Here is a 15087-nt window from a genome sequence, read left to right on the forward strand (position 1 = left end):
GTTCACCCCAAACCTACAGATTTTGGCCCTCAGCTCACCTTTAGGAAGTTTTTACAACAGCAGTAGTGGGTACTTAGTTTGTATTCCAATTAAACCAAATTTAACACAAGACCTGAGGAAGATATTCCAGAAACACTAAGACAGTGACTATCTGCAAACACAAACTATTTATCCAAGTATCTGCTGTTTGTTTGCCATCCTGCTCACACTGAGTACTTCCAGCAAAGCCAATTCCAATGGCAACATTAACAGTCACTGAGTGCTGTAACTACAACACTCCTTGTGACGGATTTTATTTGCCAGGAAATGTAAAACTCACGTTAGGTAACAGGGACATCTAGCTACAAAACAGCTTTCCAGACACCTTTGTTTACAAAAGGCTTCCATCATAGTACCAAAACAATAAATAACCTACCCAAAAATAAGAACCAAGGAGTGGGTGTATATTCCTTGACTTACAAAACTGTATCATAGCAAGGAACTATATTCAACCATCAGTATAAGAGAGAGAAGACATAAATGAAAATACTGTTTTGTAAACTGAAATAATTTAATAGAAGAATCTAATCAGATCAAATCTGTAGGATATTGCTGATTTGTTGAATACATTCAACAATTACATATATAACTCTGTTCAGTGATAACTTGTAAGAAAAATATTCATAATTTTAATACACTTTTACTGTAATGAAAGTTTGCAGCAGTTGCCATGTCACTCATGACAGAATAGATATCGCCAGTACATTATTTTATATAGAATTTCACTTCAGAAAAAGTGACAAGTTACAGGATCTTGTTAGTGAGATTTGAACAACCCCCTTTGAGCAGGACTGGCAGAAGTGTGAGTCAGCAGTTCCCTTCTCAATACAAATGAAAAATTAGGGTTGTCTCCACAGTTTCATCAGGACAGCTTCAGACCTTGCACATTTTGTTTCAGATTGAGCAACTCTTTCTCTTGTCTTGTTTTCTCCTGTTTGAAGGCCAGCTTGTTGGCTTTCTTCTCCATTCTGCGTTCCTTTACATAGGATTAATGAGAAATTTAGTAAATAGGAATTAACATGCAAAATCAAACCATTCCAATAACTTCTAAATCATGAAAACAGCAATCTGGTCAAAACCATTATTTATGGCACTAATTATTAGTAGTCAAATTAGTATGAGTACAAACAGGATAAATATCTTTGGTTAGTTGAAGTTTCTGATATGCTGGCAATTTCTGTTCCTAAATAAGACAGCTAGGATTACATTGTGGCCAATTAGGATTTTCCACATTTCTTTCAGATACTTTTCACTTTGTGTGATCTGAGACATTGTAACTATTTCCTTTGCTACTCTAGGTTGTAAAGAAATCTGATATTCATTCAGAAACTGTATCTGCAGTAGCAGCCACAGTAAACGACCCCAAGTTTTGACACTGGAAACCAGTAAGCCAAAAGTCTTTCCAGTAGATTTTTTTTTTGCAAAGAAGCAATAATTAGTCGTTCGAGACCAACAAGTTTTTCCCATTACCTTCAGACATGACAAGTGAGCTTCAAACAAAGTTTGTAAGACAGAATCCAGGTAACATAAAATGCTTTGCAAGGTTTTATTTGCAGTCAGGCATACCTTTCGCTCCTCTTTTATTGCCTGTTTTCTGGCTTTGCGATCCTCTTTGCTCTCAGCTTTGGAACGAGGCTGTGTCGATGCTTTTGGCAGGTCACTGCCATTTATCATTTGCATGCGTTCCACCTGCTTAGCAGTGAGACCTCTCTGAGGCAAGATGTGTAGGGGAATTCCAGTCTTCTGAGAAATTTTTATTGGCTTGGGCTAAAACAGAGAGTGCATATGAATTAGTGGCCCCTAGCTTTCTCTCCAAAAAGTGCACATGGCACTGCCTTATCAGTGTAGAAACTTCAGATCCAGATTTAACAGTAATAAATGTTAAGTCTCCTCATACTATTTAACTCCCTCACAAAAACACACATTAATCCCAAAGTAAGAAATCAAAACATCTATGACAAAAATCTGGCCTTCCAGAACAAGTAATACATTTTTATTTCCCCAATACTGAAAAAATAAAGAACTTAAGTAGTTACTTAATATTCCCTTATAAGCTTGCAAGAGAAAGGCTCCATTTCAAATTTGGGGATATCGAGCTGTGCTCTAATGATGAGGAAGGCATGGAAGACAAAAGAAGTAGAATAAATTGTTTCAGACCACAGGAAAATAAACCTGAACAAATATGTGGCTGGGAGACACAGGTTACACAAAGGATGTGTCACAAACAGCAACAAAGGAAACTGCTTGCTCTGTTTCTGCCTACCTATTGGAGAAATTTTGAATTAACTCAGTTTTCCTTTTAATAAGAAAAAAATATATCCAAATTCTTCCTTAGTGAAGAAATAATATCAGAACCCTGCCCAACCCTCATTTCTGCTCCCTGTCTTTGAAAACAGATACCCATTGAGAAAATAAAGACATGTATCTCAAGTTTGCCCATTGTTATTCATCAGAGTAAGTTTATTAATTTTACCTTTGATGGCTCCTTAATAAGTGTTGGGTGATTATACAAGTTTGAATAGGTACCTAAGTCACAAAGAAAAAAAGAAAGTACTCAAGAAAGGCTTGCAAATAGAAATTATGAATTGTACTGCTACTTAGGTTTTGGAAATTCCTCCTGTTGTGCTCAAGAGAATAAACCATTTTACCTGAAGCACCGTCAGGAAAGTTCTGAAATCATCTATCATTTACTTTGAAATCCTAAGAACAAATAAGCAAACTCCAAAATACTTACTCAAAATGGATTCACAATCCCACTTTTCTTTTGACTCCTCAATAACTACAGTTACTATTTCTTCCTTTTCTTCCTCACTTTCTTCATTTGCAGGAGAGTCCAAATCTTCATCAGGTTCAAGAGCATCCATTTTCACACAACTTTGAAAAAGTTCAGAGAAGAAATAAATACAGTTTATCTTTTTGAAAAAATTACATAATCCCAGACTCCCTTAAGTAAAGCCCCAGACCCAAGAAAGCCATTTCCAATGAAATTTTCAGCAAAAATTGAGTTTCCTTATGTAAGCCTCCTCAAAATAAATTAAAAACATTAGAACAAAGACACAGCCAACAAAAGAAGTATTTCTACTTTTCAAGAGAACGAATGCCTCTAATAGATACTGCTTACATTATGTTCAACAGTTATACAAAAGGAGCATAACCTACTCAAATCAACAAAATTCCTCCACTTAATTTTATCATACAAATGGATAATACTCATATGCAGATGCTTTTATTGTGGGATGCAATCTTGGAGTACATGAACTTGAAACAACACACCTAAAATTTTCATATAAACAGAGGATTACAGAACTACTTATGTGAAGCACTACTTCTGGGAATACATACTTCTTTGCTTTCTCTTTGTAGTAATCATCCAGGACTTCCTGCAACCGAGCATTGTCTGTGTTAATGTAACCTTCTAACTCCACATTATCTAAGGCTCCAATCTCATCTTCATCAAATTGTTCATAAAACTAAAATAAAGAAGTGGATATCTGTAATTAGACCACATTTGTCATGCAACTTCTTGATAGCTCAAAGAAGAGCCACACGTTTCTTTATATTTCCCTCTTTTTCCTCTCCCCTCTGATATGCTGAACCACCAAGCACATCTGCAGTAGGATTTCCTCCTTACTGTCAGTATTCTTTCCGCATGGGACTCACAAAGTTATAATAATATATAAATCAGCTCCTAGAAAACGTCTTTTATTCTGATGCATTATTTCAATCTATGCCTTAAGAAGTCTGTCACTGCTCAGAACAAAAGTTACACCCTCTATTTCCACCCCTCTGACATCACTTCATGAATATATACTTCACCAGGGACCTGTAAATGGTTTGCTGTGTTGAACTGAGCCTCTCAGACAAAAGTGTTAACACTAATTATGAATGCTCATATTGTCACTGGAGTAATTTTGTTTACCTCCAGCAGTGCTAGGCCTTTCAATAGCAATTAACACTATAACCTGGGTGACACAAACCTCTAAATGTGCCCAGTACTAAACACATGCAAAGAGCAGTGGCTTGATGCCCTGACTACTAAAAGCAGTAAAATCAGCACAGGTATACAGGACACTGCCTGATGAAATGAAGAATACACAAAGACAGTTACACTCTTGAGCTGCCTCACCTTCTCAAATCTGTCATCCAACAGGGTTAACTGCTCATTTCGTCTTATTACTGAAGATGACATAGAATATTCGGTGAAACGACTCCTGGTTTCTTCTTGCATAAAAAGGAATTCCTTTGTTGGTCCATTAACCTCATCATCTGACAAAGGACCTTCTGAATCATAGTCTTTATCAGTACTGCAGCTATCCTTTTCATCACTATCATCTTCCATATCTTCCCATTCATCCTCATCCTCAGCATCTGGTCCCCTGAACAGAAGTATAAAACAGTTTTAGAGTCATGCATGGACCTTTACATAGCTCTGACCTATGCTGGGTTATCTGAAACAATTTGGCAGCAACAGATTTTAATCTTGAGCAAGACTTTTGTCTGAGAGCTGAAAGCATTGCTGGCTGGATGATGCAGCTGTGCACTGAGACTGAAGTTATTTTTATATTCAGCTGACATGTCAAAGCAGAAAAAAACCAGCTGCATTCTTGACTATGAAAGCAAGCAAAATTTCTGAATGTTCATGAAATTATGAGAATGATACAAAACCTAAGCAGATAAAATACAGTGGGGTATCACATGAAGCTTTTGCAAAGGTTTCAGAAACAGCCATTAGTCTTCACCAATACTATTACTGACGTCTTTTACATGCAATAGATGACAATGTTTTAAACAGTTCCAGAACACTATTATTCCAAACATTGCCTATAATCCATGAGCTCAGGGTAACAAATGAAACCCATCTCTTGGATAACACAAGAAATTTGACTTTGCAAGCTACCATCCAAATATCACAAGATAATACTTCTTTCAACACACCAAAGTATTCCATTTGAAATCTGAAACCACCACATTCAACAGCAAATAGTGCCTCTCCTATTTACATATGGCAAGTATTTCAACAAAGCTCTATCTACCGCCTCTGTGGTTTATTTGCTTGTAGAACAAAATCATCTTCCAGGATATTTTCTGGATTGTCAAAGTCAAAATCATCATCAAGAGCTGCAACAATATCTGGATCAAAATCTAGCCGTGGTCCTAGAAAGTTGAAAAAACAAAACAAATATTTACATTTCTCTGAGATAATAAAGCTACTTTCCTGGATAAAAAGTAATCCAATTGGGCTGTTAATTTGCAGTTATGAAAGCTTAAATCAAAGAACCACAAAATTCCTCAAGAATAGTTGTAGATTTGACAGAAGCCAGGGCATGTCACCAATCTCTTGTCAATTTTTATCACTCAGAAAAATACATTTCCCAGAGGTCTTAAGCTTCCATAAATGTATTTTAATACAGAATATTGTAAAAGAAAAAATATCCAGGTTAAAGCACCACATGATCAACTACCAGCATTAGCTCCAACCCTAAAATTCCCTCTATTACAAAATTCTCTACAATTACAATAGAAACATTAGAAAATGTTTCTCTGATGCAATTAACAGAATTGCCTTTAGCATCCATCTGTCAGGACAGAGAGAACTGCTACAACTCCTTACTGCTATGAAATATGGAGATAGCTGTGGAGTCAATGCCCAGTGCAAACACAGATACATAACAAAAACCTACTTACAGCCTGTAACACTGAAGTAAAACTAATGAAGGAATGTAAACACTATGCAGCATTTGAAAAGAAATTGAGTGAAAATCCAATTCCTGACTCAGATTCAAACAGACAGAATAGTAAATTAATAGTATTACCTACAGTTTTTCCCTGCTATTAGTTTTTATTTGCTACACAATAGTAAAAGCACATGGATTCACCCTTTTCAAGCAAAGCTAAAGAACTCATATTAGTGAATAACAGATTTAAGTCTCAAGTTGAAACACGGGTCTCACAGATAATTCCTTATGTCTGCTACTGAGCCTGTTCTAAGCCAAAAAAAAAATGACACCACAAGAGCAGCCTCAATTACCATCTATTTCCTAGATGGCAACTCGCATCACAAAAAGGTGGAAAATACCTGAAACAGGAGCAGCTTTATTTAACAAGCCCACGTCCTCTTCAAACTCTGTGGCAAATACCGAGGAAGGCAACTTAATGGATGGAGCCTTAGAAAAAGAAACAGAGAAACATGATCACAATGTATTTGTTCTCAGTTTCTTATTTGAGCTCACGTTAAAATCATGCAGACACTCCTGTGACCAAAAGAAACCCTGTGAGTGCTACTTAAATGTTCCAACAAGTGCTATGTTATCTGCAGCAAATTTTCAGAGTTAGACAATGACAGCTGCTTAAAAGGGCTGGCAGCATCAATTCTCATGTCAATGTTCTCCAGGTATAGAGACAATATTTTTTGCATCTCTGAAACCTTTTAGAGAATGGTTATGCAGCAGTGTCCTGGTTTAGGGCACACTGAAATTTTAAATTTTTTGTTTGTTTTGGAGAACATTAAGACACATCTGAAATCACCCCTTTACTGAAAGGCTTTTTTAAAGCTTCACAGCATGCATATCTAACCTAACTTTAAACCTTATGTAGTATCACCAAGCTGTACCTGAAAGGTACTTCTGACCAAGACTATTGGTTTTGAGTAAAAATTACAGTATTTGGTTAAATCAAACAGCCTCAGCTATAAGTGACTGGCAATGGCAAACTTTATTGCTTCAAAGCATTTACTGCTTTTCCATTCCAGCATCATGAACTTCCACAAGTTACGCCAGCAATTGAAGTTTTTTTTTATTCCATCTGGTTTCTATCACATCCCTCTTTACAAACCTGGTGTGCTGATAATACAGCTTGGCACATTGATAACTCCCAGAGCATTCAAAAGTTCTAAAAAAACCTTAAAAACAAACACCCACCCCAGAAAAACACATGACTTGTTCAAACAAACATCTTTGCAAGCCATGTCTGTAGAGAAAAGTTTGTCATGGATATGTGTTGTAACACTGTGCTAGCAAAATAATGTTCATCATCAGTAAACTCTGCCTTGTCAGCTTCTGGGTTTACTTGTAGGAAAGTCTGGTTGTGGGTCAAAAGGACACTTATAAATAAACAAACAAACACATATATATATACACACTCACACTTAATGTGTCTAGAGGATGTTAATGCTCCAAAGAACAGTATTACCATTAGAAAAAAATACTACTTACTGAAATTCTCTGAATTTCATCTTCTATGTGCCCCTCACTTGTGATGACAATTCTGCTTTGCTGTCCACGCACAGATGGGACAAGCTCAGAAGGACCAGAGGCTTCTTTGAGGTGCTGCAAGTAGTCATAGTCATCATCAAAGAAGACACCATACTTGCGCTGCTCTTCTCTTCTTTGCTCCTCATGCCCCTAGGAAGCAGGGGGAGAAGAGAATAATCAAAAGGAATACATTTAGTTATTCAAGTCCATTTAAAACTTACTAGCAAAAAGAAAAGCAACACATCTACTTGAGAGTATCTGAATATTGAAGTCCTTGTAGTCCCCTCTCCCTAATTCACAGCTAATTAGAATGTTGTAATCAGCTGGTTCCCTGTCTGGGTGCTGCCTGAGCAGGACTTTTCCATCAGCAATATAACCAACAATGCTTGTTTTATCACAGTGAGTCAGCCAAGTTTTGTTTCTGTTTTTTAAATACATTTACACTTCTAATGCCAGTTAAATCATCCTTCAACCATCAGGCACAAACTCACAACTATAAAACTCCCTACAACATCCCTTTTTTTTAATAAGCTGAACTAAAAACTACTTTCTCTCTGGCTATGTTTTTGAATTGCATAATTGCATACCAACTGTTTTCCTCCATGGCGTTTCTTATCTGAATGAAGCTCAGTATTAAAAGTGAGTATTTACTTTCTGTGTGGGCAGCAGAACTCTCTGGGGTGCAGTATCATCAGCAGCAAGAGGATCCCTCTGACTTCGGTGCACTAAGTGAAATGTTACTGCTTTCTTCTTCTCTATGAAGGGTTTTTTCTTCTTGTGAGGCTGCAAAAGGAAATATGGTTAACTGTTAACAAAAAACGAAATACTAAATGCACCTAAAGAGAACCTTTCCTCCGTAGTGTGCTGCTGCACTCGTTTTAAAGCAAGGCCTTATAAATATATGCTTGTAGACAAAGCATAGAGGCCAGTGGGAGCTTAACTCATCTCCCCCCACACACGACAGACATTTAATATGTTCTAACAGCAAACGCAGCTTATTCACCTGCAAAACGGCAATACATCGAACAGTAAATATCTGATAACAGCACATACAGCTTAACATACAGCCCTATAAAGGAATTCCGCAACACACTTCATCACAGAAACACGGGAAACTGATATAAGGAAATTCATCTAGACACATCTTGTTTCGTGAGAGCTCTTTAGACGGCTGCTCCTGCAGCAGCAATTCAGCATCAGTCATGAGGGCCATCCGCAGCACCGCTGCCCAGGCACAGCTCTAACATGGAAACACACATTCCTTCTCAATCAACAAACCCACCAAGTACTCTCAACTGGCTGGAAGCCATACCTACGAGTTACCAGGTCTGACCTGGAAAAACACTTCCAGCAAGGTTTCCGGCTTTACTTACCTAACAAAACGCGCTACAGCCGATACAGGCAACCTGGGGGGGTGACTCTATTGCTCTAACCTGCCTTGTTCCCCTGGCAATTCCGAGTACAGAGCCCCGCACACTCACCATGGCGCTGCCCCCGCCGCTCCCGGTGTCCCGAACCCCACTCGCTCCCACGCGGGTCAGGCCTCAGCGCCCCCGGGCCGTGCCCTCCATCTTGGGACAGACCAGTGACCAACGGGGGGAAGGAGATAGGCGGCCAGTCCGGCCACGTTTGTAAGGTTTCGTTTTCCAGTTAAAAAACAAAAACAAGGAGTCTTTTCTCAGACTGAAATAGTATTTTGGTAAAAGAGAGACTCAGTGAGCCCAAGCAGGATGCTCATCGGAGAGACATTTTTTTCAGTTCTCCCCTCACAATGGTGAGGAATGGTTCGGGCCGCCAGCAGTCCCAGTGGCAGCACGCGGCGCAGGCGGCCAAGGGGCAGCGCGCGTGCGCAGCAGCAGGGCCGGGCCGGGCTCGCTGAGGGGAGGGGCGGGCAGCGGGGGCTGAGTCTGGAGGAGCGGGAGGAAATAACGCGTGTTGGTGCTGACGGTGTTTTGCCATAGTTGAGTTCTTGTTTTTGATGAGCAACAGCTGGGCGAACTGGGTCTGTTCAGAGGAGAGACGACTAAAAGGGGGCTTCGTCAATGTCTATGAGTATCTGGCGGGACCGTGTCAAGAGTTTGGATCCGGGCTCTGCTTGAGGGTGCCCAGCAATAGGACAAGAGGCAACAGAAACTTATGCACAGGAAGTTCCACCTGAATATAAGGACCAACCTTTTTACTGTGCAGGTTATGGCGCAGTGGAGTAGATGGTCCAGAGAGGCTGTGGCGTCTCCCTCACTGGAAATATTCAAGAACCGACTGGACACGTTCGAGTGCCATGTGCATTAGGATAGCCCTGCTTGGGCAGGGGGGCTGGACCAGGTGATCCACTCTGGTCCTTTCCAACCTGAACCATTCCGCTGTATCACACTGTAGTTGTATCAGTTTTACCTACACCACGTAGTGGAGCTGTGTACAAACACAGGCACTCACGTACAGGCTCCTTGCTAAGAAAAACAGAAGTATGGGTGATATTTTAAAACCTGCTTTGTTATTTTTCAGAAGAAAGTGTAAAACGCAGAGCAGTTTTTTTTTTTTCCATGTGTTTGCCGGCAAATAAAATAGTAATGGCTAAGCAGAGGTTTCACTGAAGATTCAAAAAAGTCATCCACATCAGTGTGTATGGATGCAGCTAAATATTTATATATGCGTGTACCTTAAAGTATTAGCTTTAGTCATATTTGGGTGGATTTCACTGGTTTTCAGTAGGTGTCACTAAAGCTCCAAAAGAACCCAAATTTTCACTCTTCTGGCTGTTTTCTGAAGTCTGGAATCTTTACCAAGTTTCATCACACCACTCTTGCAGAAGTGCACAGTCTAGTCTGATCCACTCCATCAAACTGAAATAACTCCTCGAAGGATTTAGATGATCCTTGCATATATCTGTGCAAAGGCTGGACTTTCCTCTTTCTTGCAAAAAGTGCCCGGTGGGTGTTTTGCTGCTGTCAGCGGGTGTGCTACACACCTCATGGCACAAGGACATCAGCAATGACCCCTCCGGGACTGCAGGCTGCCAATGGATTTTTCATGACTGCACCCAAGAGCGACAAGTCCCTCCCTACCGTATGTCTGTACTGCCAACCAAGTGACAGCTGGAATAGCAGAACTGGATTTTCACAAGGTAATTAAGAGCAGAATCACTCAGCTGTTGAAAACACAGTACTTAGCATTTATTTGTGAGGTAATGATGTAGATTAGATTACTCCTTGTTGCTTCCAAGTTCCTGACATGCCTCTCTGGCATCCACAGAAGTGCATGTGTATACACATGGTGACAGGATTACACTTCACAATCCCTTAAACCTGGTGACCTCCATATCTGGTGGTGGCAGTACTGTCATTCTGCACGCCTCAGATCTGGTCTAGGAGCATTGTACTAGTTTGGATGTGGGAAAAAATAACTTTTGTTCTCAGCTCTGCTGTTAGTCCCCTGTTTCCTAAGTGTAATGTAAGTTTACCTGTTCAGTTAAGTCTCAATGTTTTCTGTCTTTAATTTACATCTTCTCCTGAATTTCCTGGCTACTTTCTAAGTATTTAGGGGGAAGGATATGTATTATATGTTCACACAGAGATTAAAACAGGTTCCTCCCCATATCACAGAAGATTGCTAATGTATACTAAGAGTAGTACATCTGGGGATGAGTTTGAATCGAGGATTAGCAACAATAGGCACCACATTGCCTCCTTTGTTGACACCTGAGGGCGAATCATCTCCTGATTTACATAAAAATGAAATATTTAGTATTACATACATGTGAACTGTGTGTGAGAGAGTGTCTCGGATACTCTGCTTAAGCTTCTCATTTCATCCAAGCCTTACAAGGCCATTCATCCCACTGCACTCTCTCACTGGGTTCTTTGCAGAGACTACTTACAGAACTCAGCAAAGAACATCTACAGAGACTGAGTGGGTTAGTGCTTAAGTCACTAACCACTTCTTTTATGCTTGCAGAGGAAAAATGGTCAGTATTGAAACAGTCTCACTGTCAAGGCAGCCACTTAAAAGATAATATGCTGGAAGCATATTCTTAACATAATCATCAACTTGCCTTTTGTGTGAAGGAATTTATGCTCATTTTTTTTTCTCTTAGTTCCTGCAAAGAAGAAATTATTCCAAAGTAATTAAAACAAAGGTTATTGTCAGTCACTTTGAAAGTTAAAAGATTGGCAGATGCACTGCTGTCTAGGCTGAGCCCTCAGCTGTGCAGAGGGTGTATTTCCACTGCAAATCTGCTGTGAATTAAACTGGTAAAAAACACTTCTTGCTGATAAGGGGGAATTGAAAACATAGATTAGGTCTTCAAACCACTGAGCTACAACCCTAACTTTGTATTTTTAAACCAAGTATCACCTCTTGGAACACACCTCTCCGTGAATATACCACACACAGGGAATTTACCAGATGTGTTTGAAGGACTGCCAGAATTCAAAGGAAGGTTTCAGGAAACTTTTTTTCATTTCATTTCCACAAGGAGGGAGTTTAATTCCTCCTTAATTTCTCTGGAGGCTCTCTGAATTTAACTCTGTGTGCCCATGTGCATGCTAGAGATTCAAGAACAAAATATTTTCAGTAAAGATTTTCTGGACAATTTTATTGAGATGATTTTTAAAATTTTCTATTTATATATATTCATTCATATATATATCTATAATTGAAAGAGCTAAACAATTGCTCTGAGGCACTTGGAACTGTGCACAGCAGAGTATCCTACAGTACTGTCCAAATAGGCAGCACACTTGCATAACATATGTACTGTATAACCCCCCCATACATTCTTTATGTTTTTCAGGTGATGATATTTGTGTGCATATATGTGTATGTATATATATATATATATATATATATATAACGTTACAGACAAAAAGAAGCAGCTATCATTAATTTGTAACAATTTCAGCTGTTTGCATTCACAGATATGACACACCTGTGTAAAATGCAGTGTCAGATCTGTGACCTCTTTAGAGTTACCACATTCGATCACAGTGAGCCAAGTAGATGCATTCACTTTATAATTGTTACATAAAATCTGCCCTGCGTAAGCTGAAAAGTTACTGGTATTGATTCTCCACAGCCTTCCATCTTTTGAAAGTAATGAAACATGTGGAAAGTACATTTTAAAGGGACAGCAGTTCTAAGCTGGTAATGTTTCAGATACATTTTTTGGTAGTTAACTGTAACTCTTTAGCATGACGGGCAGTGGGGAAACAAGGCTTGAATTTTGTTTGCCTTACTTAACTTATAAATGGGAACATTTAATGAAATCAAAGCAAGTTACTTAAAGAATAATTTTTTATCAAATTAATAGAAACAATAAAGTCTAAGAACTGGCCCAGTGCGTACGAATAGGTGACACTCTATGCAAAATTTTAATTCCAATGAAGTAGTGTGCAAATTCCATTTCAGGTGAATGTGGCCACCCTAGAGCCTATTCAGCAAGTAAGAATCTTCTGGCTGTACTGGACCCTTGGAAGACCCTCCTGGAGCTTAGCAACCCGCACTGGTGTGGATGTGGGATCAAGCCTGCCTTACTGGAGTCTTGTTCCACAGTGTCTGTGTAGACTTGCTTGGAAGAGGCAGGTGTGCAATGGTTCCTACAGCTGAACCTACCCTGGTGTACTGCAGCTCTGCCAGAAGGTACAGCTGGGTCCAAAGCACGGCACACAGATGTTGCCATGATTTACTTGTTTGAGCTTTTGTTCCACAGAACGCCAGGGGAAGTGACACAAACTTAGCAGCTTTATTAGCTCCTGTGTATACAACAGTGTATGTGCACTGCAGTCTTCTTGTGCCTCCCCCAGATTTGCAGTTGTAAATGGAATTCCATTTGTTTTTAAGGAAATCTGCCCTCCCCCCACAAAACTTAAGAGCTATTTAAACAGTTGCAGGCAATTAAGCATGTGCCATGTCCAGACCCTCCCCACGCTGCTGATACAGTCAGATGCCCGTTCACACAATTTTTGTTTCAAATCACACCAGCTGAAATAATAATAATCCAAAACACAGTATTTCTTTAATTCCAAAATTTGTACAAGTTTACAAATCAATATACCACCACACAAAGTAGTGAAAGGAAGAGATGTTAAGCAACGTTTTAACGTTTTACTATATCATAACAATGTTCAAATATTGTTAAATTTGACATAGTATTGCGAGATTATTTTTTTAATATAAAGAATTTATGCTTGAACAAGAAGATACAGATAATGCCATTGCTTTCTTTGTTTCTATCCAATGCAGTATGCAGCTTCTAGAAAATATTGATGAAATGCTGTATCTAGTTCATATGAGCTTTATTTCCATTAAAATCTTGAAACAAAATGGGAACACAAAGTGAAACAAAACCTTATTAATTATTAAAGTTAATAAATAGAAACCTGTTTGAACATTACAGCACATATATATTATTTTCACTCCATTTCTCCCTTTCTCTCTATAGATACAGTTTCCTAAGTTTTGGTGGTGGTTTTTTCAGATTTCTGTTAAATAGAAGTTTTAAGCTATTCTGGGGACTTGCTTTTTTTTCTTTTTTTTTTTTTTTTTTTTTAATTTGACCTTCAAAATATTTTTGTACTAACCTTATAAAATTTTTCAGAATATATTTTTTACTTTTCATCAGACTCTATGTCCCATCAGTGAGCATTGCACTTATCTTGGTATAATTAGAATACAGATAGGAACAGTAATGAAACTAAACGTGGAAGGTCTTAAAGGCAGGAGGCAAGTTCATCCATTTTTTTTTTTTTCACCCTGAGTATGTTTTTAGTTTAATTTACAGCAATGGCACAGGGCTCCTGAAGATCATTGAAACCAGGGACATGAAAAGTGTTAAACACACGGTTCATGTGTACCTGACAGTCTCATGCAAATGTAGGCTTTTAGCTTGGTTTGCTTTCATTATTTTCATTGATCATTCATTCGTCAAAAAACATTTCATTGTTTTTATCATTAAAGCATTAACAGACATTGAGACACGGGCCAATATTCTGCTCTCTGCTTAGGATGTCAGCAGTGCTCACACAGGCCTGTTCTGCCAGGTACCCAGGTGACAGTGTGGCTCTCCCTACCCTCACTCCAAGTCTTGCCAGCTGCAGACAGTCAGGGAGTTTTGGTTGATTCCCAGGCTGCCAGACTGGATTAGATGTTTTTAGTCTGTTGCTGGCTGGATCTTCTTGCACTTTATGATCATACAAATTCAGGGCTCAGACTGAGTCTATAGTCAGGTTAAGCAACTGTTCATTTGAAACAAATTCTCTCATGTACTATATTAGCTGTAGTATTATTAGTTACACATCTGAGTTTTCTCTGCAGGAAATCAAGCACTAATTTCAGCTGGAAGGAGGGGTCTAATTTCTGTAATATCAGGGATATTTCATCCCTTTGTTTCACAGCTTTCATTTGATTTTCAAGTTAAAAAATGGGTGCTCATCTGATATGGTTTTTCCATGTCAACACTGAAGTTGTGGTGCTTCTGTAAGACATGCTCAGGGTGGCCAAAGCAGATGTGGGGCTGTCCTGCCCCACACCACATCAGAAGTTCATAAAGTCCACCACAGCAAGGGACGTGCACAACTGTAGGTAAATGATAAACCCAACAAATAAATGCAGTATTGTAGAACTACAAATGGCCATTAATACTTACAGTGAATTTGAAGAGATGTTGCTTCTGGTCCCACCATGTTTCAAATCATCAGCTGAAATGGTATTTAGCTTAAATAATCATTAGCATTTAGTTAAATTATTTTTTTTTTTGTACTTGTTGAGTCAATATATATAGTGCAATTAAAAAAAATACAAATAA

At 38.8% G+C, this 15087-nt stretch overlaps 1 protein-coding gene and 1 long non-coding RNA gene across 2 annotated transcripts; one reads left to right on the forward strand and one right to left on the reverse strand.

Moving 5' to 3' along the window:
* Nucleotides 1-531: 531 nt before the first annotated feature.
* Nucleotides 532-9238, reverse strand: LTV1 (LTV1 ribosome biogenesis factor). The gene is made up of 11 exons (XM_023923465.2): nucleotides 8771-9238; nucleotides 7941-8072; nucleotides 7251-7439; nucleotides 6116-6203; nucleotides 5073-5193; nucleotides 4166-4415; nucleotides 3382-3509; nucleotides 2774-2913; nucleotides 2513-2565; nucleotides 1606-1806; nucleotides 532-1015 (listed from the first exon to the last, which is right to left on the reverse strand). Exons 1-11 carry the CDS (start codon nucleotides 8771-8773, stop codon nucleotides 902-904), a joined length of 1419 nt encoding a protein of 472 aa, XP_023779233.1. The 5' UTR covers nucleotides 8774-9238; the 3' UTR covers nucleotides 532-901.
* Nucleotides 9086-13677, forward strand: LOC111926763 (uncharacterized). Its single transcript, XR_002863162.2, has 2 exons — nucleotides 9086-10410; nucleotides 12693-13677. It is a non-coding gene; the product is annotated as an uncharacterized LOC111926763 (long non-coding RNA).
* Nucleotides 13678-15087: the final 1410 nt, after the last annotated feature.

This window comes from Cyanistes caeruleus, chromosome 2 (assembly GCF_971803275.1).
Source record: "Cyanistes caeruleus chromosome 2, bCyaCae1.hap1.1, whole genome shotgun sequence".
Classification (NCBI taxonomy): domain Eukaryota; kingdom Metazoa; phylum Chordata; class Aves; order Passeriformes; family Paridae; genus Cyanistes; species Cyanistes caeruleus.